The sequence below is a fragment of the Spinacia oleracea genome, chromosome 5, assembly GCF_020520425.1.
Source record: "Spinacia oleracea cultivar Varoflay chromosome 5, BTI_SOV_V1, whole genome shotgun sequence".
Classification (NCBI taxonomy): Eukaryota; Viridiplantae; Streptophyta; class Magnoliopsida; order Caryophyllales; family Amaranthaceae; genus Spinacia; species Spinacia oleracea.
The window spans coordinates 121,991,183-122,018,008 of record NC_079491.1 but is presented as its reverse complement, the minus strand read 5'-3'; the positions used below and the strand labels follow the sequence as shown (position 1 = coordinate 122,018,008).

The following is a 26,826-nucleotide window of genomic DNA, read 5'->3' as shown; positions in this document are numbered from 1 at the left end:
GAGTAACAAAGGAATTAGGAAATGCACACTTGTCCCTAAGGACAAGTGGGAGACTGAAGGAAATAATGCCCTTGGTCCAAGTATGCATTTAATGGTAAGAGGCCGCTTCAGTTCAAGTGGAATTAATGATATTAAATCCACAGCTTACTCTTGACTGAACCCGTAGGGTCACCCAAATAGTACGTAAACGGATCAAGTATTTAATGGCATTAAATACTCCATCTATGGATATTCGGAATCGACGGATCTTGGTTTCAGTGGGAGCTGAGATCGTCAAAGGCAAATAATGAATACTCCGGAAACGATGATATTGCCGGAAACGGAAATATGGATCGTATCGGAAATATAAATATTATCCAAGTCGTAGATGTTGCCGTAAACGGAAACATGGTACGTAGCGGAAAATATTATCGGAAATGGAAATATTGCCGGAATCTGAAATATTGTCGGAAACGGAAATATTGTCGGAATCGGTAATATTATTGGAATCGGAAAATAATTCCGGAAACGGAAATATTAAATATTTGTTCGAAACGGAAATTAATTCCGGAATCGGAAATGTTAAATATTGTTCGTATCGGAAATGAATTCCGGAATCGGGAAATTAATCGGAAGCGCGTCGTACGAATTAGCATCGGACGAGACTTGCTAGACGAAGGCCCAGCATGAAGCCAGACCTGCGTCCAACAAGCCAGCGCGCCACACAAGACAACCAAGGCCACGCCAGGCCCAGCGCAAGGCCAGGCCCACCAGGCCAAGGCTGCGAGCATGGCTGCTCGCGTGGGCTGCGAGGCTCGCGTGGGCCGCAAGGCTTGCGTAGGCTGAACGCCCGCAAGGGCCGTGCTCTTTTGTGTGTGTTTGTGTTGGATCCAAATCCTAAGTCAAGTAGGATTCGAATAATGATTGATTTCCTAATCCTAATAGGATAAATTAAGAGTTTTAATAAAATTCTAATTAAGCTAATTAGTTTCGTAGTAGGATTCCAATTTGTTTTCCATACCCCCATAAATATGTGATCCTAGTTCATAAGTATTCAAAGTGAGTTTTTGAGAGAAAAAATTCAGTCAAATAATTGCCCCATAATAGCCGAAAATTCTCGTACCTTGAGGGAGATTCTAGTTAGTCAATCTTAAGGCGGATCCGGACGTGCTGTGGACTTTCTACGGAGGGACGACACTTGGAGTCCTAAAGAATTGTTCTTGTTCGGTTCGGGCGCAGCTAGGGAGGGCACGCTACAAAGTGTATGCATCTGTATTATGCTAATTGTTATGTGGCAATTAATTTGGAATCCTGACATTTATGGTTATTTCCGCATGATTTATAATCATTTATATGTATCATAACCTAACATTTAGCACCCTAGTTGATCAACCAATCTTACCGCTTCCTTTCCCCTAAGTTTGAATCTTCCCTCATAGATGCGCAACCGTATTAGCTCATGCCTCACTTAATTTGATTACCCTCGTCAGGACTTGCACAAAATCTTACCCTCCACCGTTAAGGGATCAAAAGTGTACTTAGGAGATCAAATAGGACTTTTATATGGTTGTACATGGCTTAGGTTAAGGGTAGGGAAATATTTTGGAATGTGGTGTTAAATAGAGTCAAGCTAAAGGAGCAAATGAACAATAAAAACATGACATTTGTGATGTTTTGTCTCAACATTCAGCCATAATTATCTGCTGCCAGCATCTTTAATCATCATATAACATCATACTACTAGTGAACATTATCCTTGCAAAAATACATTTTCAGCAACTTCAAACAATTCATACATATGAATACTCTTTCTATTCATTTCTTTTTTTTTTGTATTTTTTTTTTTTTTTGAATAACAACTTTTTCCATAATCTCCCAAACAACACAATTATACAAAACTCGAATAACGGTTCTCCATTTAGCTAAGCTCGGGTATAGGCCATGGGCTTGTACTGTACCGTTTGCCAAGAAAGGTTTAAAGCTCAATAGGCTAAGAAAATGGAATTTTTTTTGAATACAATAAATAACAAAAGGCCTAGATATTCTGGATGCTCTAATTATATAAATAAAAAAATTGCCTCAATCATTTCTCCCCTACACTTTGGTCATCGATCTCGGGAAGCTAAAATGCAAGTCCCAATTTGGGCGATCAATACGGAGGAACATAAAGAAGTGGGTCTTACGAGGTTCGTGGCCCTCCATTTTGGGTTTCATCGCACAAAGGGAAAGCGAAACCATGCAGCACAAACCATGTCAAAGAGGGGTTTATGCAATCTTTAATACCATTCATATTGATCCAATGCAAGCTAGTTTGTGACAAAACCATAAAACTTTTTTTTTCACTTATCAGTCATTTGGTTTGGAAATCAAAAGAACCAACATTTATTTTCCTATGTCACAAGTACAACTGAGTATGCTTAAATATGACAGAGAGACTTGTATTGAAATTTTGACAGCATTTCGTTTAAAAATGACGATTTCTAACCACTCCCCCCCACACTGAAACTTTGCATTGTCCCAAATGGAAAAAAAATGTAGAAAAGTTAGAAGAGACTTAGCTGGTTATGGGAGGTGCCAGAAGAAAACAAGATCTTCATATTTGGTGTGAAGTTGTATTAGAGATCTGATGAGAACTGTGTTGTTCAGCAAATCGTAGCACGCCCCACAATAATGGCATCACAAATTTCAGAAGTTAGGTGGTTGCATTGTGTGAGAGTTTAAAACGACCTGAACAAATCTTTGGAAAGAATAAACAAAATAGCATCAGGTGCAAGCGGAATCATGTCCCTCTTGTTTCGGTCTGCCTGTACTAGAAAAGAACAAAAAATAACCTGTCCACCTTTTTTTTGTAGCTAAAATTAAAAACTAAGTTATTAACTAAAGCTGAGAAAAAGAAAACAAAAACAAAAACGAAAACACAAAAATGAAATTATAGGAAAATGAAAATAAATAGCTCTAAGCCTTGGGTTGCCTCCCAAGCAGCGCCTCTATTTCCCGTCGTTGGCTCAACGTATAACATTCTTCAGTCTTTTGAAAGCTTTATTTCTTCAATCATCCCTGCTTGTTCATACTCATAGAATGCTTTTAATCTGTGACCATTCACCTTGTGTGCATTTCCTAATTCCTTTGTTACTCGATGCTTTCTCTTGAACATAAGGTAAGAGTTGTCATCCTTATTATGTCCAGAGGTGTTTCTCGGTTTCAGAGTTCAACTATGAGTGGTCACAGATTAAAAGCATTCTATGAGTATGAAGGAAATAATGCCCTTGGTCCAAGTATGCATTTAATGGTAAGAGGCCGCTTCAGTTCAAGTGGAATTAATGATATTAAATCCACAGCTTACTCTTGACTGAACCCGTAGGGTCACCCAAATAGTACGTAAACGGATCAAGTATTTAATGGCATTAAATACTCCATCTATGGATATTCGGAATCGACGGATCTTGGTTTCAGTGGGAGCTGAGATCGTCAAAGGCAAATAATGAATACTCCGGAAACGATGATATTGCCGGAAACGGAAATATGGATCGTATCGGAAATATAAATATTATCCAAGTCGTAGATGTTGCCGTAAACGGAAACATGGTACGTAGCGGAAAATATTATCGGAAATGGAAATATTGCCGGAATCTGAAATATTGTCGGAAACGGAAATATTGTCGGAATCGGTAATATTATTGGAATCGGAAAATAATTCCGGAAACGGAAATATTAAATATTTGTTCGAAACGGAAATTAATTCCGGAATCGGAAATGTTAAATATTGTTCGTATCGGAAATGAATTCCGGAATCGGGAAATTAATCGGAAGCGCGTCGTACGAATTAGCATCGGACGAGACTTGCTAGACGAAGGCCCAGCATGAAGCCAGACCTGCGTCCAACAAGCCAGCGCGCCACACAAGACAACCAAGGCCACGCCAGGCCCAGCGCAAGGCCAGGCCCACCAGGCCAAGGCTGCGAGCATGGCTGCTCGCGTGGGCTGCGAGGCTCGCGTGGGCCGCAAGGCTTGCGTAGGCTGAACGCCCGCAAGGGCCGTGCTCTTTTGTGTGTGTTTGTGTTGGATCCAAATCCTAAGTCAAGTAGGATTCGAATAATGATTGATTTCCTAATCCTAATAGGATAAATTAAGAGTTTTAATAAAATTCTAATTAAGCTAATTAGTTTCGTAGTAGGATTCCAATTTGTTTTCCATACCCCCATAAATATGTGATCCTAGTTCATAAGTATTCAAAGTGAGTTTTTGAGAGAAAAAATTCAGTCAAATAATTGCCCCATAATAGCCGAAAATTCTCGTACCTTGAGGGAGATTCTAGTTAGTCAATCTTAAGGCGGATCCGGACGTGCTGTGGACTTTCTACGGAGGGACGACACTTGGAGTCCTAAAGAATTGTTCTTGTTCGGTTCGGGCGCAGCTAGGGAGGGCACGCTACAAAGTGTATGCATCTGTATTATGCTAATTGTTATGTGGCAATTAATTTGGAATCCTGACATTTATGGTTATTTCCGCATGATTTATAATCATTTATATGTATCATAACCTAACATTTAGCACCCTAGTTGATCAACCAATCTTACCGCTTCCTTTCCCCTAAGTTTGAATCTTCCCTCATAGATGCGCAACCGTATTAGCTCATGCCTCACTTAATTTGATTACCCTCGTCAGGACTTGCACAAAATCTTACCCTCCACCGTTAAGGGATCAAAAGTGTACTTAGGAGATCAAATAGGACTTTTATATGGTTGTACATGGCTTAGGTTAAGGGTAGGGAAATATTTTGGAATGTGGTGTTAAATAGAGTCAAGCTAAAGGAGCAAATGAACAATAAAAACATGACATTTGTGATGTTTTGTCTCAACATTCAGCCATAATTATCTGCTGCCAGCATCTTTAATCATCATATAACATCATACTACTAGTGAACATTATCCTTGCAAAAATACATTTTCAGCAACTTCAAACAATTCATACATATGAATACTCTTTCTATTCATTTCTTTTTTTTTTGTATTTTTTTTTTTTTTTGAATAACAACTTTTTCCATAATCTCCCAAACAACACAATTATACAAAACTCGAATAACGGTTCTCCATTTAGCTAAGCTCGGGTATAGGCCATGGGCTTGTACTGTACCGTTTGCCAAGAAAGGTTTAAAGCTCAATAGGCTAAGAAAATGGAATTTTTTTTGAATACAATAAATAACAAAAGGCCTAGATATTCTGGATGCTCTAATTATATAAATAAAAAAATTGCCTCAATCATTTCTCCCCTACACTTTGGTCATCGATCTCGGGAAGCTAAAATGCAAGTCCCAATTTGGGCGATCAATACGGAGGAACATAAAGAAGTGGGTCTTACGAGGTTCGTGGCCCTCCATTTTGGGTTTCATCGCACAAAGGGAAAGCGAAACCATGCAGCACAAACCATGTCAAAGAGGGGTTTATGCAATCTTTAATACCATTCATATTGATCCAATGCAAGCTAGTTTGTGACAAAACCATAAAACTTTTTTTTTCACTTATCAGTCATTTGGTTTGGAAATCAAAAGAACCAACATTTATTTTCCTATGTCACAAGTACAACTGAGTATGCTTAAATATGACAGAGAGACTTGTATTGAAATTTTGACAGCATTTCGTTTAAAAATGACGATTTCTAACCACTCCCCCCCACACTGAAACTTTGCATTGTCCCAAATGGAAAAAAAATGTAGAAAAGTTAGAAGAGACTTAGCTGGTTATGGGAGGTGCCAGAAGAAAACAAGATCTTCATATTTGGTGTGAAGTTGTATTAGAGATCTGATGAGAACTGTGTTGTTCAGCAAATCGTAGCACGCCCCACAATAATGGCATCACAAATTTCAGAAGTTAGGTGGTTGCATTGTGTGAGAGTTTAAAACGACCTGAACAAATCTTTGGAAAGAATAAACAAAATAGCATCAGGTGCAAGCGGAATCATGTCCCTCTTGTTTCGGTCTGCCTGTACTAGAAAAGAACAAAAAATAACCTGTCCACCTTTTTTTTTGTAGCTAAAATTAAAAACTAAGTTATTAACTAAAGCTGAGAAAAAGAAAACAAAAACAAAAACGAAAACACAAAAATGAAATTATAGGAAAATGAAAATAAATAGCTCTAAGCCTTGGGTTGCCTCCCAAGCAGCGCCTCTATTTCCCGTCGTTGGCTCAACGTATAACATTCTTCAGTCTTTTGAAAGCTTTATTTCTTCAATCATCCCTGCTTGTTCATACTCATAGAATGCTTTTAATCTGTGACCATTCACCTTGTGTGCATTTCCTAATTCCTTTGTTACTCGATGCTTTCTCTTGAACATAAGGTAAGAGTTGTCATCCTTATTATGTCCAGAGGTGTTTCTCGGTTTCAGAGTTCAACTATGAGTGGTCACAGATTAAAAGCATTCTATGAGTATGAAGGAAATAATGCCCTTGGTCCAAGTATGCATTTAATGGTAAGAGGCCGCTTCAGTTCAAGTGGAATTAATGATATTAAATCCACAGCTTACTCTTGACTGAACCCGTAGGGTCACCCAAATAGTACGTAAACGGATCAAGTATTTAATGGCATTAAATACTCCATCTATGGATATTCGGAATCGACGGATCTTGGTTTCAGTGGGAGCTGAGATCGTCAAAGGCAAATAATGAATACTCCGGAAACGATGATATTGCCGGAAACGGAAATATGGATCGTATCGGAAATATAAATATTATCCAAGTCGTAGATGTTGCCGTAAACGGAAACATGGTACGTAGCGGAAAATATTATCGGAAATGGAAATATTGCCGGAATCTGAAATATTGTCGGAAACGGAAATATTGTCGGAATCGGTAATATTATTGGAATCGGAAAATAATTCCGGAAACGGAAATATTAAATATTTGTTCGAAACGGAAATTAATTCCGGAATCGGAAATGTTAAATATTGTTCGTATCGGAAATGAATTCCGGAATCGGGAAATTAATCGGAAGCGCGTCGTACGAATTAGCATCGGACGAGACTTGCTAGACGAAGGCCCAGCATGAAGCCAGACCTGCGTCCAACAAGCCAGCGCGCCACACAAGACAACCAAGGCCACGCCAGGCCCAGCGCAAGGCCAGGCCCACCAGGCCAAGGCTGCGAGCATGGCTGCTCGCGTGGGCTGCGAGGCTCGCGTGGGCCGCAAGGCTTGCGTAGGCTGAACGCCCGCAAGGGCCGTGCTCTTTTGTGTGTGTTTGTGTTGGATCCAAATCCTAAGTCAAGTAGGATTCGAATAATGATTGATTTCCTAATCCTAATAGGATAAATTAAGAGTTTTAATAAAATTCTAATTAAGCTAATTAGTTTCGTAGTAGGATTCCAATTTGTTTTCCATACCCCCATAAATATGTGATCCTAGTTCATAAGTATTCAAAGTGAGTTTTTGAGAGAAAAAATTCAGTCAAATAATTGCCCCATAATAGCCGAAAATTCTCGTACCTTGAGGGAGATTCTAGTTAGTCAATCTTAAGGCGGATCCGGACGTGCTGTGGACTTTCTACGGAGGGACGACACTTGGAGTCCTAAAGAATTGTTCTTGTTCGGTTCGGGCGCAGCTAGGGAGGGCACGCTACAAAGTGTATGCATCTGTATTATGCTAATTGTTATGTGGCAATTAATTTGGAATCCTGACATTTATGGTTATTTCCGCATGATTTATAATCATTTATATGTATCATAACCTAACATTTAGCACCCTAGTTGATCAACCAATCTTACCGCTTCCTTTCCCCTAAGTTTGAATCTTCCCTCATAGATGCGCAACCGTATTAGCTCATGCCTCACTTAATTTGATTACCCTCGTCAGGACTTGCACAAAATCTTACCCTCCACCGTTAAGGGATCAAAAGTGTACTTAGGAGATCAAATAGGACTTTTATATGGTTGTACATGGCTTAGGTTAAGGGTAGGGAAATATTTTGGAATGTGGTGTTAAATAGAGTCAAGCTAAAGGAGCAAATGAACAATAAAAACATGACATTTGTGATGTTTTGTCTCAACATTCAGCCATAATTATCTGCTGCCAGCATCTTTAATCATCATATAACATCATACTACTAGTGAACATTATCCTTGCAAAAATACATTTTCAGCAACTTCAAACAATTCATACATATGAATACTCTTTCTATTCATTTCTTTTTTTTTTGTATTTTTTTTTTTTTTGAATAACAACTTTTTCCATAATCTCCCAAACAACACAATTATACAAAACTCGAATAACGGTTCTCCATTTAGCTAAGCTCGGGTATAGGCCATGGGCTTGTACTGTACCGTTTGCCAAGAAAGGTTTAAAGCTCAATAGGCTAAGAAAATGGAATTTTTTTTGAATACAATAAATAACAAAAGGCCTAGATATTCTGGATGCTCTAATTATATAAATAAAAAAATTGCCTCAATCATTTCTCCCCTACACTTTGGTCATCGATCTCGGGAAGCTAAAATGCAAGTCCCAATTTGGGCGATCAATACGGAGGAACATAAAGAAGTGGGTCTTACGAGGTTCGTGGCCCTCCATTTTGGGTTTCATCGCACAAAGGGAAAGCGAAACCATGCAGCACAAACCATGTCAAAGAGGGGTTTATGCAATCTTTAATACCATTCATATTGATCCAATGCAAGCTAGTTTGTGACAAAACCATAAAACTTTTTTTTTCACTTATCAGTCATTTGGTTTGGAAATCAAAAGAACCAACATTTATTTTCCTATGTCACAAGTACAACTGAGTATGCTTAAATATGACAGAGAGACTTGTATTGAAATTTTGACAGCATTTCGTTTAAAAATGACGATTTCTAACCACTCCCCCCCACACTGAAACTTTGCATTGTCCCAAATGGAAAAAAAATGTAGAAAAGTTAGAAGAGACTTAGCTGGTTATGGGAGGTGCCAGAAGAAAACAAGATCTTCATATTTGGTGTGAAGTTGTATTAGAGATCTGATGAGAACTGTGTTGTTCAGCAAATCGTAGCACGCCCCACAATAATGGCATCACAAATTTCAGAAGTTAGGTGGTTGCATTGTGTGAGAGTTTAAAACGACCTGAACAAATCTTTGGAAAGAATAAACAAAATAGCATCAGGTGCAAGCGGAATCATGTCCCTCTTGTTTCGGTCTGCCTGTACTAGAAAAGAACAAAAAATAACCTGTCCACCTTTTTTTTTGTAGCTAAAATTAAAAACTAAGTTATTAACTAAAGCTGAGAAAAAGAAAACAAAAACAAAAACGAAAACACAAAAATGAAATTATAGGAAAATGAAAATAAATAGCTCTAAGCCTTGGGTTGCCTCCCAAGCAGCGCCTCTATTTCCCGTCGTTGGCTCAACGTATAACATTCTTCAGTCTTTTGAAAGCTTTATTTCTTCAATCATCCCTGCTTGTTCATACTCATAGAATGCTTTTAATCTGTGACCATTCACCTTGAATACTTTACCGGAATCCACACTTTTAATCTCAACTGCACCATGATCAAATATATTAGTAATAACAAAGGGACCAAGCCATCTAGATCGAAGTTTTCCAGGGAATAATTTCAAACGAGCATTGTATAAAACAACTTTTTGTCCTACAGAAAAAGTAGTTTTGACTATCCTTTTATCATGAAATGCCTTAGTTTTGTCTTTGTACATCTGAGAATTTTCATAAGCCTCTAATCTGATTTCTTCAAGCTCTTGCAAACTAAGTTTTCTCTGCTTCCCAGCCAAATCATAATCCATATTACATTGCTTAACAGCCCAATAAGACTTATGCTCGATTTCCACAGGTAAATGACAACCTTTTCCAAAAACAAGTCGATATGGTGACATCCCTAAAGGAGTTTTGTAAGTTGTCCTATAGGCCCATAATGCGTCATCTAGCCTAAGGCTCCAGTCCTTCCTATTAGGCTCACCATTTTTTCTAATATTTATTTGATTTCCCGATTAGACACCTCAGTTTGACCGTTTGTTTGAGGGGGATAACCAGTTGCTACTCTATGTGTCACATGAAATTTCTCAAGAAGAGCACCCAAAGTTTTATTGCAAAAATGAGTTCCTCTACCACTAATTATGGCCTTTGGCATGCCGAGCCTATTAAAAATGTAACTCTTAACAAACTTGACAACGGTCTTAGCATCATCAGTTATGGTGGCAATAGCCTCCACCCGTTTAGACACATAGTCCACAACAAGAACAATGTAAAGATTACCAAAGGATGAGGGGAAGGGGCCCATAAAATCAATGCCCCATACATCAAATATTTCACAAACAATGATTCCATGATGTGGCATTTCATTTCTCTTAGAGATATTACCTGTTTTCTGACATGGTTCACAAGACTTAACAAAAATATAAGCATCTTTAAACAACGTAGGCCAATAAAATCCACACTGAAGGACTTTATATGCAGTCCTTTGAGGACCAAAATGTCCCCCAGCTTCCAAAGAATGACAAAAATTGAGAATAGAAGTGAATTCAGATTTATCGACACATCTGCGCATGAGTTGATATGCACAACATTTCCAAAGGTATGGGTCATCCCAAAAATAATACTTTGATTCAGATTTAATCTTTTCCTTTTGATCTCTAGACAATGTAGGAGGGAATGTTCTAGTCACTAAGTAATTCACCATGTCAGCATACCAAGGAGTATCAATACGGCATAAAGAAAGTAGTTGTTCATCAGGAAAGAACTCGGTCATTAACGGCCAATCATCTCTACGAACAATCCTACTTAAGTGGTCAGCAACCAGATTCTCTACACCCTTTTTATCCCTAATTTCAAGGTCAAATTCTTGCAACAAAATCATCAATCTAAGCAATCTAGGTTTTGACTCTTTCTTTTTTAACAAGAATTTAAGAGCTGCATGATCAGAATATATAATCACATGAGTGCCAAGCAAATAAGGTCTAAACTTCTCCAAAGCAAAAACAACAGCATACATTTCTTTTTCAGTAACAGTGTAATTGCATTGGGCAGGATCAAGTGATTTAGAAGCATAATGGATCACGTAAGACTCTTTATCTTTCTTTTGACCTAAAACAGCACCTATTGTCTTATCACTAGCATCACACATGATTTCGAAATGCAATGACCAATCAGGTGGTCTAATAATAGGAGCAGAGGTCAGTTTATCTTTCAGATCATCAAAAGCTTTCTTGCATTTATCATTAAAGCCAAAAGCAACATCCTTACCAAGTAAAACACACAAAGGCGGTGCAATTTTAGAGAAATTTTTAATAAAACATCTGTAAAAGCCAGCATGCCCTAAAAATGACCTAATTTCACGAACACAAGTAGGATAAGGTAATGAACTAATGACATCAATTTTAGCTTTGTCAACCTCTAAACCTTTAGCACTTACAATATGTCCAAGAACTACACCTTGTTCAACCATGAAATGACACTTTTCAAAATTCAATACAAGGTTAGTTTCAACACATCTTTTCAGAACTCGAGACAGACTATGAAGGCATCTATCAAATGAATCACCAAAAACAGTAAAATCATCCATAAACACGTCCATATCTTTTTCAATTAAATCAGAAAAAATACTCATCATGCATCTTTGAAAAGTTCCAGGGGCATTGCACAATCCAAAAGGCATTCTCCTAAAGGCAAATGTACCAAAAGGACAAGTAAAAGTGGTCTTATCTTGATCTTCATGAGCTATTGGAACTTGAGTATAACCAGAATAACCATCTAGAAAACAAAAATAAGATTGTCCAGCAAGCTTTTCTAGCATTTGGTCAATAAAAGCAAAGGAAAATGGTCTTTCCTAGTAGGTTGATTAAGCTTCCTATAGTCTATGCATACTCTCCAACCATTAGGAACTCTAGTGGGGACAAGCTCGCCTTTATTATTTTCAAAAACTGTTATTCCGCTTTTCTTAGGGACCACATGAATAGGACTTACCCATTGAGAATCAGAAATAGGGTAGATTACATCCGCATTTATCCATTTAATAATTTTCTTTTGAACAACTTCCCTCATAGAAGGGTTTAACCTTCGTTTAGTTTCTCTAGTGGGTTTAGCATTTTTTTCAAGAAATATTCTATGCATGCACAAGGTGGGACTAATGCCTTTTATGTCTGCTAAAGTCCATCCGATTGCCTCTTTATAATTTTTAAGCACATTCAACAGCTTTGCTTCTTGATATTCATTTAAAGAACTTGAAATAATTACTGGCAAAGTTTCATTAGCACCCAAATAAACATATTTCAAATTAGAGGGTAGGGGTTTTAACTCTAAATTTGGTGATTCAACAATAGAAGGAATTAATTTAGGCACAGATAAAGGCAAAGAAAAATCAGAATATTTATTTTCAACATCACCAGCCACATCAGACGTAGCTACAATAGAAAAATCAGGCATTTCATTCTCTTTATTATCATTAAGAACATCAATTTTAAATAGTTTATCACACCACTTATCAAATACATCCTGAGCCATCCAATCAAAAGCATCAAAAGTATCTATTGAACTAACATTATTGCTATCACTTGGGTATCTCATAGCATCAAAAATATTAAACTTAATAATTTCTCCATCAAATTCCATAGTTAAGTTACCCTCATGAACATCAATTTTTTTCTTAGAAGTTTTCAGAAATGGTCTACCTAACAACAAGGGAACACTATCACATCTATCACCCATATCTAGAACATAAAAGTCAGCAGGAAAAACCAATTCATTCACTTGGACAAGTACATCTTCTAAGACTCCTATTGGGAATGCGTTAGATCTACCAGCTAACTGAATAACAATATCAGTTTTAGACAAAGAACCCACATTTAAAGTATCATAAATAGATTTCGGCATAACATTTATGGAGGATCCTAAATCTAGCATACACCTCTCAAACTTAGAATCTCCAATTTTGCAAGGAATACAAATCATGCCAGGATCCTTACACTTTGGGGGAAGCTTCTTTTGGATAATAGCTGAAATATTTTCCCCCATACTTACCTTTTCAGAAGGACGAAAATGCCTTTTGTTAGTACAAAGTTCCTTAAGAAACTTTGCATAACGAGGTACTTGTTTAATAGCATCAAGAAGGGGAATATTGACTTCAATTTTCCTAAAAGTTTCTAGAATTTCATTGTCAAGCCTCTCTTTCTTAGCTTTAGCAAATCGAGAAGGGAAAGAAGGCAAATCTTTAAAACGAGAAACAACAGAATCAGATTCAGTTTTACTCTCCCCTTCATTTTCTTTTTCACTCCTTCACAGTACCCTCACTTTCCACTCTTTCCCTTGATCCAACTTTAGGATTGACTTCTATCTCTTTTTCAACTTCACGGCTTTTCATTTTAGGTTCAGTTAACACTTTACCACTCCTAAGTGTGACAGCTTTAACATGACCATTGGGATTAGGGATTGTTTGTGATGGAAGTTTACCTGAAAGTTGAGTTTCAAGATTACTTAGAGAAGTGCAAATCTGACCTATTTGAGTGTCTATGTGATGAAGGAGCGTGTCAGTTTTCTTTTGATACTCAACACCCTGGTTATGGACTTGCCCTATTTAATTTGTTAGTTGCTTAACTAAATCTTCTAGTGAAGGACCAGATTAGGGTGGTGGATTTGGTTGACCGTATTGCCTTGGTTCATTAGATTGTGGAAGTTGTGGTCTACTTCCATATCTTAGATTAGGGTGGTCTTTCCAACCTTCATTATAAGTCTGTGAGTAAGGATCATATTTCCTTTGGCCAGAATAACCACCTATAGCATTCACATCTTCAGATTGCAAATCAGGACATTTATCAGTAGGATGAGACTCATTATAGCAAATTCCACAAACTCTAGCTTTAGACTCATTACTAGCAACAATTTTAGACACAAGTGTAGTTAAAGTAACAATTTGTTGAGCATTTTCTTGTAATTGATTCTGAATACCACTTAAATCAACTCCATTTACTATTTTAACATCATTTCTAGTACCATGTTGTTGGGTGTTTTGAGCCATATTAGAAATTAAAGCCCTAGCTTGGGTTGGTGTTTTATCCACTAATGCCCCCCCACTCGAAGCATCTATCATACCCCTATCAGTAGGAAATAGGCCTTCATAAAAGTATTGAATTAATAGTTGGTCACTAATCTGATGTTGGGGACAGGATGAACATAATCTCTTAAAACGTTCCCAATACTCATACAAGGACTCATTATCATGCTGCCTAATGCCACATATCTCCTTCCTGGTGGATCCAATTAGACTTGCTGGAAAGTACTTTCCTAGAAAAGTTGATGCCATAACATTCCAAGTCGTAATTGATCCAGCAAGAAGATAATACAACCAATCTTTAGCCAAATCTTGCAAAGAAAAAGGAAAAGCATGCAATCTAATATGATCCTGTTCGACTCCTTCAAGATTCATAGAAGAACAAACAACCTTAAACTCTTTTAAATGCCGATGAGGATTCTCACCTGATTTCCCATAATATTTGGGAAGAAGATTAAGGAAACCTGAATTCAGTTTGAGGGGTTTGTCCAGCTTTGGAAATACAATGCAGAGAGGATCATCTCCCGTATTTGGGGCTGCCATCTCCTTCAAGGTTCTTTCACCCATTTTTGCTCCTTTTAGACTATCTTCTGTTGGTTTAACTTCCTCTGGTTTCACCTCTTCTGGTTGATCGCGTAGATTAATATCTCTCTTGACTTATGATGTTCACATAATCGATATACTTCCTGATTCGCTTGAGTTTAGGATTAGGTGTGCCACCGCTCATTCACCTGAAAAGTAAAAACTTAAAAAGTTAGTTACTATTCTCAAGATTTAAATGAATGCATAAAAAATTAAGAAATTGGACATTCTTAAAATTTCGGGTCACGTAAATGAGATTAGAATATATAATGATAGTTAGGTGCTGCATCTAAATACATGACTCCAATATTACACTAGTCTGGAGAATGAACATGTCAGCAACTTTTTTAATTCCTAAGCCGATATTTAAACTTTGTTCATAACTGAATTCTTGATGGCATGAAAATCAAAATTGATTTACCTAACAATGCTTTATTTAAAGTGTAACAACAAGAATCATGAATTCATTTCAAGCCACAATAATCAGTTAGAAAGAGAAACTAACACCTGAAAACACTATACATTTCTAATGAACATTATGCTTTTATTATAACAGCTACTGCAAATGCATTCAATAGCCACTATAAAATAGAATTCAGTATAATGCATTCAGAAAACAGAAACTCATCACATGCATCCCCCTAGTTACATTTAAAGTTGAATCACCTAGACATAGTTGTGCATAGTCTTAGTAATTGCTCTTTGAACCAGAATTTATATATTACAAATATCCTCATTAACACCTTGCTGAGAGTGACAATAAAGGGTGATTATGAGGTTTGATCAAATAGCATCACAGAAGACTAATCAGAATACTTTCAGCAACTTTTAAAACAGCTTTACAGACATCCTTATAGTTCACACAAAATCAAGCAATAACCTCCTGAACCCTAGTTGGACAACTCCATGTACTTTGAGTTATGGCCGTATGATAGAACAAGATGTAGATAAATTTCAGGTAATAGACTTCGGTGATTACTCAAATGAAATTTTCAGCAAGTTAAGTTCAGGTTACTTTAACACCACAAGACATTAGAAATGTAAACTAGCTTGATTACACACCCTAATGTAAACTAGACTTCAGCATAACAGGTAATAACAAGTTGCATTTTAATTCAGAAATTTACAGCTATTAAAACACTATGAAAGCAGTGATCTAGTAGGGTAACACATATAATTTAGCAATTTTTTTTATTATTATTATTCTTTGAACTCAAGCTTTCCATTGATTTTCACTCTAGTTTATGCATCTAACCGTAGTATTTCATTAATCGTAATGCATAAAATAAAATATATGTGCAGAGATTTCAGATTTAGCATAGCATATGATTTAAAGAGCTACTCACAATGTCAAGTAAAAAATATAAAACGAATACAATGGAAGCTACTACTTATAAATGTAGAGAAAGTGTCTCTGCCTCCTTGAATAATCCAAATACCAGTCAGCAGAAATAAAGAATAGCTAGGCACATCGTATGCAAAAAAGAAAAAAAATTAAGAAACATACTATAAGATTAGAAACTTCAACCTAACCAAAGTTTATTTAGACAACCAAATATCACAAGGAACAATTAATAAAAAAAAAATTATAAATCAACTAAATTCCAAAAGAAAATTTAGTATCTTAGTTAAACTTTAAGTAAAGAAATAATATAAATCTCCCCGGCAATGGCGCCAAAATTTGATACGTGTCATTTCCCGTATTAAATTAAAAACCTATATGTTGTGGGGTTTTTCCGGTGAGATACCTTGGAGGTTTCCCGGTAACTTTTAAGGATCAAACAAGATTGTATTTTTATAGAGAGAGCAAGTAGAGAGAAGGCAGAGCAGCAATTGCCCTTGAATGTATTGATTGTGACCCCTTTTTCTAGGGAAGTGGGAATATTTATAGTACTAGGTTTTTGTGGGAATGACCTAATATTCCCCTTACATGATTGGCTGGGGAATGGGAGGAGGACACGTGTCCTTTCTCCTTACAATTCTCTGGTCCCTTTTGGCAATAGTGGGCTATTTGGGCCTATTGTGCTTAGTCATTCACTTGGGATACATACTAATTAAGCCCCTTTCCAGGTATAGGTTTTATACATACATTTATACACACTTAAATACATACATTGTAGATACCTAGATTAATACTCATGCCTCGGAGTAGACTTCGTATGATTTCTGCTTAGGGGGCGCAATACGTGCCATGTGTCACGTCCTCATTGGTACACGAAGGCACGGTAATTTTGCCCACAACACTATCCTAGACCTTCAAAAATATTAACTAGTAGTAAAAGGATAAGAAAGGGTCGATCCCACGAAGAGACTACTAATTTGTAACGTCAAAATTTATCTAACCAAACGAGGCCTACATCCAATCCGACATAAATATAGAATACCTAGCTTATACAGTTATATACCTATTCACAAAGAAGGGGGGTATTTAAGACTCACTTACACGATCTAAGTAAGAGCTAAATAAATAACTAAACTAGTTATTTACAAGTGACAAGCAAACAAGCCCAATTGATATGGTTTGATTATAGGAAGGCCATACAATTTAAAGTCCATTTTCCAAGTAGCCTAATCTCATTTAACACTTAGTTTGGGAAATAGGTTGTGAATTTACCGCCGCGATAAATCTAACCCTAATAAACTAGTTTCATTAGAACAATCCATATACTTAATAAAATTAAAGTGATCCGCTCACTCCTAACAATACTAAGTCGTTTACTCTAAATAACCGATTAACGTCGCGTCAAGTAGTAATCTAGCATAGTCTAATTACTCCACACCTGTAATCGTGCACTATCACAAATATGAAGAAGAAGAAGAAGGGGACGACTCTGTCCCAGCTGAAGAAGAGAGCTGTGCCAGCTGGCTCGGAGACTCCGAGTATCTTCAAAAAGCCAAAACCCATACCCCGCCGTCTCGTGAAGAAAGACGAGTCGAAGGTTGCTGAGGGGGGATGCCCTGATGACGATGAGATAGGCGTGGACAAGCCGTCTCTGGTTGTGGACTTGGTGTCCAAATCGAGGTCCGGTGGGCATCCGGACGAGCTGGAGGACCCTCTTTCTGGAATCCCGGCCGACGTCCGCTCTCAGATACCTGCGGAGGTGGCCCGCCGAGCTAGGTCATCGGGCGGTAAGTATTATTCGAACGTCGTTCAGACGTATCGAGCCTCCTCTGGCAGTTCTTCTTACTCTCCGCGTCATCCTAAGGCCGTTGTTTTTCCTATAGCCAAAGACAAAGGGAAGGATGCAGCTGCTGCAGAGGACGAGAACGTACCTGCTACTCCCCACTATTCGTCAAAGGATAGGGTGGCTATATGCCGCAAGGTTTTTAAGGCCGTCCCCTCAGAGTATGTTGCTTCTCTTCCTGGCCGCAAGACTGACGCCCAGTTTGGTGCGATCCAGGCCACTCTTCTCGACGTAAGTCTATTTCCAACTTGCTTGTACTTATCTTCTCTTTTAGAGTCATTTACTAACATGTAGCTCCTTTTGCAGTTGTTCTGCCGCATGGAATTCTGCAAGAGTTGGAAGACCCGCACTGCTGAGGAGCTCAAAGCTCAGGTGGCTGAGTCCACCCACCATGGCGACTATGCGTTCAAATCCATTGAAGAGGTCCGCCTGCAGATGCAGACGACCATAGATCTTCAAGCAAAGGAGGTAGCTGCGTTGAGATCTGACAAGGCCGAGCTGCTTAAGAAGATCTTGGCGCAGGACAAAGACATGGTGGCAATGGTCGAGGAGGCCAAGACAGCGGCGGCGGAAATACGGACGCTTCAGGACCAGTTGCGGGAGTACCCTCAGGTCAAAGAGGCGGCTGAGGAAGCCGAGCATCTTCGTGGGGAGCTGGAGACGGCCAGATCGCAAGTTTGCACCTTGCGTGAGCGTCTTCTGGAATCCTATGATCAGGGGGAACAAGCGACCAAGGACGCTGTTAAGCACGCCTGGGAGAGCCACATGTCAGAGTATGATCTTGCGTGGTTCCAGCGGCGAATGGAACACAGTGCCGCTGTGTTGGCTGCTGAACGTCTTGGTCAGCCACCCCCTGAGTTTGTATCATCTGATGACGAGGACGATGCGGCCGCTCCCTGATTTGCTTCCTTTCCCGCTCTTTAAAATTTTATTCAAGTGTTCCCGTGCCTAAAGGCAAAAAACAATTATTTTGTTAAGTTTTGGCGCTGATGGCGTCTGTACCATTGTGCCTGCTGAGCACACAACAATTTTCTTTTTTGTTTTTGAATTCTGAGCTACTTTTACACGCCCTTCTACGGGCGTTGTTTTATAAGTAAATAGGTTGTTTTTTATGCTTCTCTTATCTCGCATTTATTTGCTCTTCATAATTTGATTATTCCTTAATCAATAGGCTTAATCAATAGGTATGGTAGCCAAGGTGCAACTGAGTGTACACTAAGCACGTTGGTGCCGCAGGCAACTGAGTATGCGCTAGGCACTACTATGGTCGTCTCTTTCTTTGGCGAGCGTGTCTATAACGATATTGATTGACGCAAGTCAATCAATAGGTATGATTGCCGCTAGACATGCTCGTCAAATGGACTGGACGGCCAAACGTGCGTGCCGCCTAACTTCTGAGCAAACAACCTTTGTTTCAAAGTTGTTGGTGCCGCTGGCAACTGAGCATGTGCTAGGCCCCACTATGGTCGTCGCTTTCTTTGGCGAGCGTGTCTATAACCATATTGATTGACGCAAGTCAATCAATAGGTATGATTGCCGCTAGACATGCTCGTCAAATGGACTGGACGGCCAAACGTGCGTGCCGCCGCACTTTTTAGCAAACAACCTTTGTTTCAAAGATATTGGTGCCGCAGGCAACTGAGCATCCGCTAGGCACTACTGTGGTCGTCTCTTTCTTTGGCGAGCATGTCTATAACGTTATTGATTGACGCAAGTCAATCAATAGGTATGATTGCCGCTAGACATGCTCGTCAAATGGACTGGACGGCCAAATATTCGTGCCGCCGCACTTTTGAGCGAACAACCTGTCTCAAAGTTATTGGTGCCGCTGAGCTTTTGAGCAAACAACCTATGGTTTATGGTTTTTTGTGCCGCTGAGCTATTGAGCAAACAACCTATGTTTCAAAGTTGTTCATGCCGCTGGGCTTTTGAACAAATAACTTATGATTTAAGTTTATTTTTGCCGCTGGCACTTACTATGCCGTACTGGTCGGCCAGCGGCTTGCTATACTGGGAAGGGAGTTGGATAGGTGATCAGCCTACAACTTGGTGCTAATCTGGGCCACTTCTTAGGCTTCAAACAATTAGTCTTGCTGAGAGTTTTTGCTAATCTGGGCCACTTCTCAGGCCGTCATACAATTAGGCTTTGGTTATGCATTGGAGTGTACATTTTTATATTTATTGTGCGAGCAATAAATATTACGAGACAAATAGAGTAGTATTATTTATAACTTTGCAAGGCGAATTTAGCCGGTTACAAAAGTAATTACTACCCTACTATGACCATTAGAGGCCGCCCCTTGGGCAATGGATCGTGGTAAGTAAGACAAAGCTTAGCACATATCTAGAAGAAATACTTCTTGAGATTGTCGGCATTCCATGTGCGCAAAATAGGCCGGCCTTGCATGTCTTGAATGCGGTAGGTTCCATCTCTAACCTCATCATAGATCTCGTAAGGTCCCTCCCAAGTGGGCGTCAGCTTACCCTGTTCATTTGCTCGTCCTGTGGACTCCATTTTCCTGAGGACAAAATCTCCCACTTTGAGTATTCTATTAGAGACTCTCTTGTTGTATTCTCTTGCCATCCTTATCTTGTACAGCTGTTGTCTGAGCGCTGCATTTCCTCTAACCTCGGGCAGAAAGTCCAAGGCTGCTTTCATTGTCTCCCAGTTAGCATTTTCGTCATACAGCATGACTCTCATCGTGTGTTCACACATTTCTATGGGTAGGACAGCCTCGGCCCCATAGGCTAGCAAGAAGGGTGTTTCACCGGTTGAATTCTTAGCCGTGGTGCGGATGGACCATAAGACATTTGGCAGCTCATCAGCCCATAGACCTTTGGCTTCGTCAAGCTTCTTTTTCATTCCTTCGGAGATAATTTTGTTGAACGCCTCAACCTGACCATTGGCTTGGGGTCGTCCGACTGATGCAAAGCAAGTGTGTATACCGTGATCTGCGAGCCACTCTTTCAGCTTAGGCGTCTCAAACTGGGGCCCATTATCGAAGACGATAGCATGTGGAATCCCAAAGCGAGTCATGATGTTCTTCCAAATGAATGCTCTCACATCAGTAGTTTTTATGTTTTTGAGCGCTTCTGCCTCCACCCATTTGGTGAAGTAATCTACAGCAACGATGACATAACGCCTTCCTCCTGGTGCGGTCGTAAATGGGCCTAGAAGATCCATCCCCCATTTAGGGAATGGAATTGGGCTTGTAATGGGCGTCAGAACTCGTGCCGGTTGGTGTATTAGGTGAGAAAAACGCTGGCATTTGTCACACTTTTTGACCAGTGAAATTGCGTCCTCCTTAAGAGTCGGCCAGTAATAGCCGGTTCGAAGTGCCTTTTCAGCCAAAGCCCTTCCACCAATATGCGAGCTGCACAACCCCTGATGAAGGTCTTCTAGAATTTCCTGCCCCTTCTCAGGTGTTACACATCTTAACAAAGGACGGGAGTAGGCCTTTTTATAGAGGGTGCCGTTCCACATTTCAAACCAAGAACATTTCTTTTGAAGTTTTGCCGCTTCCCTTGAGTCTTCGGGCAAGACTCCATTCATTTTGAAGTTCACTATGTCATCCATCCATGTGGACGTTCTGTCAAGAGTTTCCACCTCCATTTGCTCAACACTTTTGTGCTCTTTTACCTCCCAAAACACGTGCCGAGGGGTATCACAAGACGCGGAACTTGCCAACTTTGACAGGGCATCAGCTTGGTTATTTTCCGAGCGAGGGACTTGCCTTACTTCAAAACTTCTCAGTGGCTCTACTTCCTGATGGACGGCCTGCATGTATTTGACCATAGTCGGATCCCTAGCTTCGTAGGTCCCATTAACTTGGCTCACAATCAGTTGGGAGTCAGATAGTGCTACAATCTCCTCGGCGCCTGCCGCCTTACACATTTTAATGCCACAAAGCAGGGCTTCATATTCGGCTTCATTATTTGACGCCTGGAAGTTAAATCGCATAGCATACTCAAAAGTATCTCCTTCTGGGGAGTGACAGATTATCCCTGCTCCACATCCATTCTGTGTGGATGAGCCGTCTACATACACTGTCCACACCGTGTTTGTATTCTTGGCAAAGTCTGGCCTCGTCATTTCAACAAAAAGTCGGCACATGCTTGCCCCTTGACAGCTTTCCTCGGCTCATAGGTGATATCAATGGCGTTCAGCTCTATTGCCCAATTTAGCATTCGTCCTGACGCCTCCAGCTTTGTGAAGGGCAGTTTGAGCGGTTGATCTGTGTAGACCACTATTTTGTGAGCTAAGAAATAAGGACGGAGCTTTTTGCTGGCCATGAACAGAGCTAAGCCAAACTTTTCCACTGTAGGGTATCTAACTTCAGCATTTTGAAGAACATGACTGACAAAGTATACCGGCATCTGTATTCCCTCCCTCTCTGTCAGTAGAACGGCACTCAACGAGTGCTCGGACACAACGAGATACATGTACAAAGTTTCTCCTAGCAAGGGACTAACAAGACGAGGCAAGGTATGTAAGTGCTCCTTTAATCTGCCCAATGCCGCCTCGGCCTCGTCCGACCATTCAAACTTGGCCTTCTTTCTGACAGACCTAAAAAATTAGTGGCGCTTGTCTCCAGCCCTGGAAAGGAATCTGCCCAGGGCGGCCAAGCAACCTGTGAGCCGCTGGACCTCCTTCACTGTCTTTGGTGAGCTCATATCAATTACTGCCTGGATTTTGTCTGGGTTGGCTTCAATTCCCCTTTCATCAATCAAGAAACCTAAGAATTTGCCTGCCGTCACCCCGAACACACACTTCTTAGGATTCAACCTCATGTTGTAAGCTCGAATAGTCTCAAATGTCTCCCTGAGATCAGTTATGTGCGCCGCCCTCAGCTTACTTTTTACGATCATATCATCAATGTAAGCTTCAATATTTCTGCCGAGCTGCTTAATGAACACAATGTTAATAAGACGCTGAAAGGTGGCCGGTGCATTCTTTAACCCAAACGGCATCACCTTGTAGCAGTAAAGGCCTTGTTCAGTAACAAATGACGTTTTTTCCTGGTCGTCAGGCCACAACGGAATCTGATGAAACCCTGAGTAGGCATCCATAAAGCTCATCATAGCATGCCCTGCTGTAGAGTCGACGAGCCGGTCAATCTTGGGCAATGGGAAACTGTCCTTTGGACATGCCTTATTGAGGTTGGTGTAGTCAACACACATTCTCCAGGTACCATTAGCTTTTTTGACGAGGACCACGTTAGCAACCCAGTCGGGGTACTGACTAGGCCTGACGAACCCAGCCTCCATCAACTTTTGTATTTCCGCGGCTGCCGCCTGATTTCTATCTTCCCCATGGTTCCTTTTCTTCTGACGAACCGATTTGAAGTTTGGGTCCACATTCAGCTTATGGACGGCCACAGCAGGGTCAATACCCGGCATTTCGTCCACCGTGAAAGCAAAGATATCTTCAAATTCTCTCAAAAGGTGGACCAACTCTGCCGCCAGCGGGTCGTCAGGAGAAATCCCGATGGGCACTACTCTGTCAGGTTTATCTGTGTTTAATACCACATTGAAATGGGCCCCAACAGGCTCTGGGCGTTTCTCTTCCATGTGCCCTGCTGAGATAGTTAATGTTTCTTTGACGACCTTGGGTTGCGTGTCGCCACATTTTCTTTTGTTGCTCGATGTCCCTTTCTCTTCACCCGTCCCCCATGCTTCTGGACTCAAGGTGGTTAGGTAGCAATCTCTAGCTTGTTGCTGGTCACCATGTATAGTGCTGACACTCCCATCGTCACAAATGAACTTAAGAAGCATCAGATGAGTCACAATGACAGCCTTTGCCCTATTCAACGTGGGACGCCCCAAGATGATGTTATATGCCGTCAGATCTTTCACTATGAGAAAACGGACATCCATTTGCCGAGATTCCTTTTTATTTCCCATCCTCAGAGGAAGGGTAATTATGCCGACTGGGTGGATGACACTACCTCCGAAGCCTATAATGGGATAGTGGATTTTCTCAATCTTTGAGGAATCATGTTGCAGCCGATTCAAGCACTCTAGACTAATTATGTCCGACGAACTTCCTGTATCAACCAAAATACGCCTAACCCTCAGGTTAGCAACTTTTAACTCAATTACCAAAGGATCGTCATGCGGGGTGGAGATTTTCCCACGGTCGGCCTCGCCGATTTCAACTCTTGGAAACGGGTCAACTGTGGCCTTGCCGGACAGCATCACTTGCCCCAATCGCTTGGCATAATCCTTCTGGCCCCTCATGGTCGGCCCGCCGGCGGCCAATCCTCCTGAGATGACTGCCACGCACTCTGGGTCGGTACGATTCCCATCTTCCTCCGAGGGAGGGGATTTGTTTTTCTTGTAGAAGGGTTTGCCAGAACCTCCCGTGTTCCTGCTGATATAACTTTTTAAGAATCCCTTGGTGGCTAGGCCATCCAATGCCCTTTTCAAGCTCTTACATTCATTGGTGTCATGCCCAATGTCACTGTGAAAGTGACAGTATAGTTTGGGGTCCCTACTTTCTGGTGGCGACTTCATGGGAAATGGACGATCAATGTCATATTTGGACCCGACGTCCATCAGAATTGTGTACATGTCGGTGTTATACTCGAATCGCTCCCGATCATAAGTTCTGGGCCGTTTCTGACCTGCCGCTCCGGGGGCCCTGTCTGACTCTTTTGCAATAGCCCACGTCCCGTTAGGCCGGTTCTTTTTTTCGAATTTCTCCTTTTTTGCCGCTAGCTCGGCGGTATCACTTCCTCTGGGATCTTTCGGGACGCTGCAAATCTCTGTTGCATGAATGAAGGCCTCGGCTTCATCCAGCACTTCTGCCATTGTTCGGACGCTTCTCTTTACCAGATCAAACTTGAAAGAGCCCTTTTTAAGCCCTCGAATGAAGTTATCGAATGCAACACCATCTGGCAAATCCGGAATTTGCCCTGCCTCTAGATTGAATCTCTTCACATAACTCCTCAGGGACTCGTCCTTCCCTTGCTGAATCCTACTCAGATGCATGCTCGTCTTCTTCTCTTCCTTGTGAGCCATGAACCGAGTAGAGAACAATAGCTCGAGCTCCGAAAAAGAGCGAATAGTTCCGGCTGGAAGTCTCTCGAACCACTTAGAGGCTACTCCTTTGAGTGTGCCCGGAAAATACTTACACCAGGTTGAGTCAGTTGTTCCTTGGACATACATGTGATGCCGGTAAACCAAGAGGTGCATGTCCGGATCTGTGGTACCATCGTAAGCATCAATGTTGGGCGGCTTGACTTTGGGTTCCCTCGGGGCTCTCATGATGGAGTCTGCAAAAGGGGTGGTGTGCCCTAGGGCCATGTTGGACACCCCCTCCTGAATGTGATATACAGGGTCTTGACGCCTTGAGTAGGGTAGCCGCTGGGAAGACTCGCGTCCGCGAGTTTGACGGGTTGGACGGGTGACCCCTGGACGCGCCTGGCTCAGATGCGTATAAGTTGGATGAGGGAGAGGTCTATCCGGCACGACGGGGGTTGACCCAGTGTCAGAAAGTTCAGACTCAGAGTCAGGCAACTGCTCTGCGCGTGGCTGCTCACGTCCTCGGGACGTTTCTCCGATCAGCCGCCGTGGCATTCGGCGTGGTAGGTAAGACATTGCCTGATTGGGCTGACTTGCTGGCGGCTGTCTCCTCAGGTCCTCGCCTGTCAGCCTGGTCCAGACATTTGGGGGGCGCAAAGAAAGTGTTGGCCTATTGCTTGCCGGCCTCTCATGATTTGCAGCCACAGCAGTGGTGTAGATCAGCATACTCTTCTATACCTCAGCATTAACTGTCTTTCCCACATCAGCTTGGAACTCAGCCAAAATAGCCCGAAGAGCACCCACAGAGACAGGCATATCAGGGTTCTCCTCTATTACCGTATCCACCCGAGGATCCAGGTGTCCTCCAGGAGGGGTGCGATTGGCCTGGTCGTCCTCCTCGCTGAGCACCTCTACCTCGGCAGTGTGACGAGGGGTGTGCCCGGCCGCAAATATACGCGCGGCATCTTCGGTGATTCTTGTGGCCGGCGTATGATGTTCAGTCGGCATTTCTCTTTCGAGGGGTGGCCGCTCTACTCGCGTAGGCCGCCCAACATCGTTGTCCTGTCGTTGATCTTCCATGTTACCGTACTGTTAGGTTATGATACATATGACATTACATAGATCATGCGGAAACAACCATTAACCCAGGAAACATATTATTTACACATAATCATTTAGCATAGTTTAGATGCATACTCTTTGTTGCGTGCCTTCCCTAGCTGCGCCCGAACCGAACAAGAACAAGTCTTTTAGGACTCCAAGTGTCGTCCCTCCGTAGAAAGTCCACAGCACGTCCGGATCCGCCTTAAGATTGACCAACTAGAATCGCCCTTAAGGTACTCAGAAAATTCGGCACTTTTGGGGCAAGATGGGTGTTTGAATTTTCTCTCAAAAAACTCACTTTTGAATACTTTGAAACTTGTGTATAAATTATGACCCCTAGGCCTTTATTTATAGAGTTATGGAAAAGGAATCGTAATCCTAGTAGGATGCGAATTAATTGGAATTAGAATCCTACATGAATTCTATTTAATTAATTTATCCAATTAGGAATAGACATTTAATCATACACTGACTCTTGCTGATTCAGGAATCACGCATGAGCACAAACTCACACACACACGGCAGCCACAAGGACTGCCCATGCGTGCGAGCTGTAGCCCACGCAGCAAGGCCCACGCATCCGTGGCCTTGGCGCGCGCTGGGCTTGTGGCGTGCGTGCTTGCTGGGCGACGGCCTGGCTTCGTGCTGGGCCTTCGTCCGGCAGGCCTCGTCCGATGCTAATTCGTACGATACGCTTCCGATTAAATTTCCATTTCCGGAATCTATTTCCGATACGAACAATATTTAATATTTCCGATTCCGGAATTAATTTCCGTTTCGAACAAATATTTAATATTTCCGTTTCCGGAATTATTTTCCGATTCCGGCAATATTTCCGATTCTGACAATATTTCCGTTTCCGGCAATATTTCCGATTCTGGTAATATTTCCATTTCCAATAATATTTTCCGATACGTACCATGTTTCCGTTTCCGGTAACATCTA

General features: G+C 41.1%; 1 protein-coding gene and 1 non-coding gene across 2 annotated transcripts; one reads left to right on the top strand and one right to left on the bottom strand.

Annotated features, from left to right (window-relative positions):
• Positions 1–13,204: 13,204 nt before the first annotated feature.
• On the bottom strand, positions 13,205–14,551 carry LOC110789812 (uncharacterized). Its single transcript, XM_056830063.1, has 2 exons — positions 13,579–14,551; positions 13,205–13,386 (listed from the first exon to the last, which is right to left on the bottom strand). The coding sequence occupies exons 1-2, from the start codon at positions 14,549–14,551 to the stop codon at positions 13,205–13,207; spliced, it is 1,155 nt and encodes a 384-aa protein (XP_056686041.1).
• LOC130462240 (small nucleolar RNA R71) lies at positions 14,081–14,189 on the top strand. Its single transcript, XR_008922346.1, has one exon. It is a non-coding gene; the product is annotated as a small nucleolar RNA R71 (small nucleolar RNA).
• Positions 14,552–26,826: the final 12,275 nt, after the last annotated feature.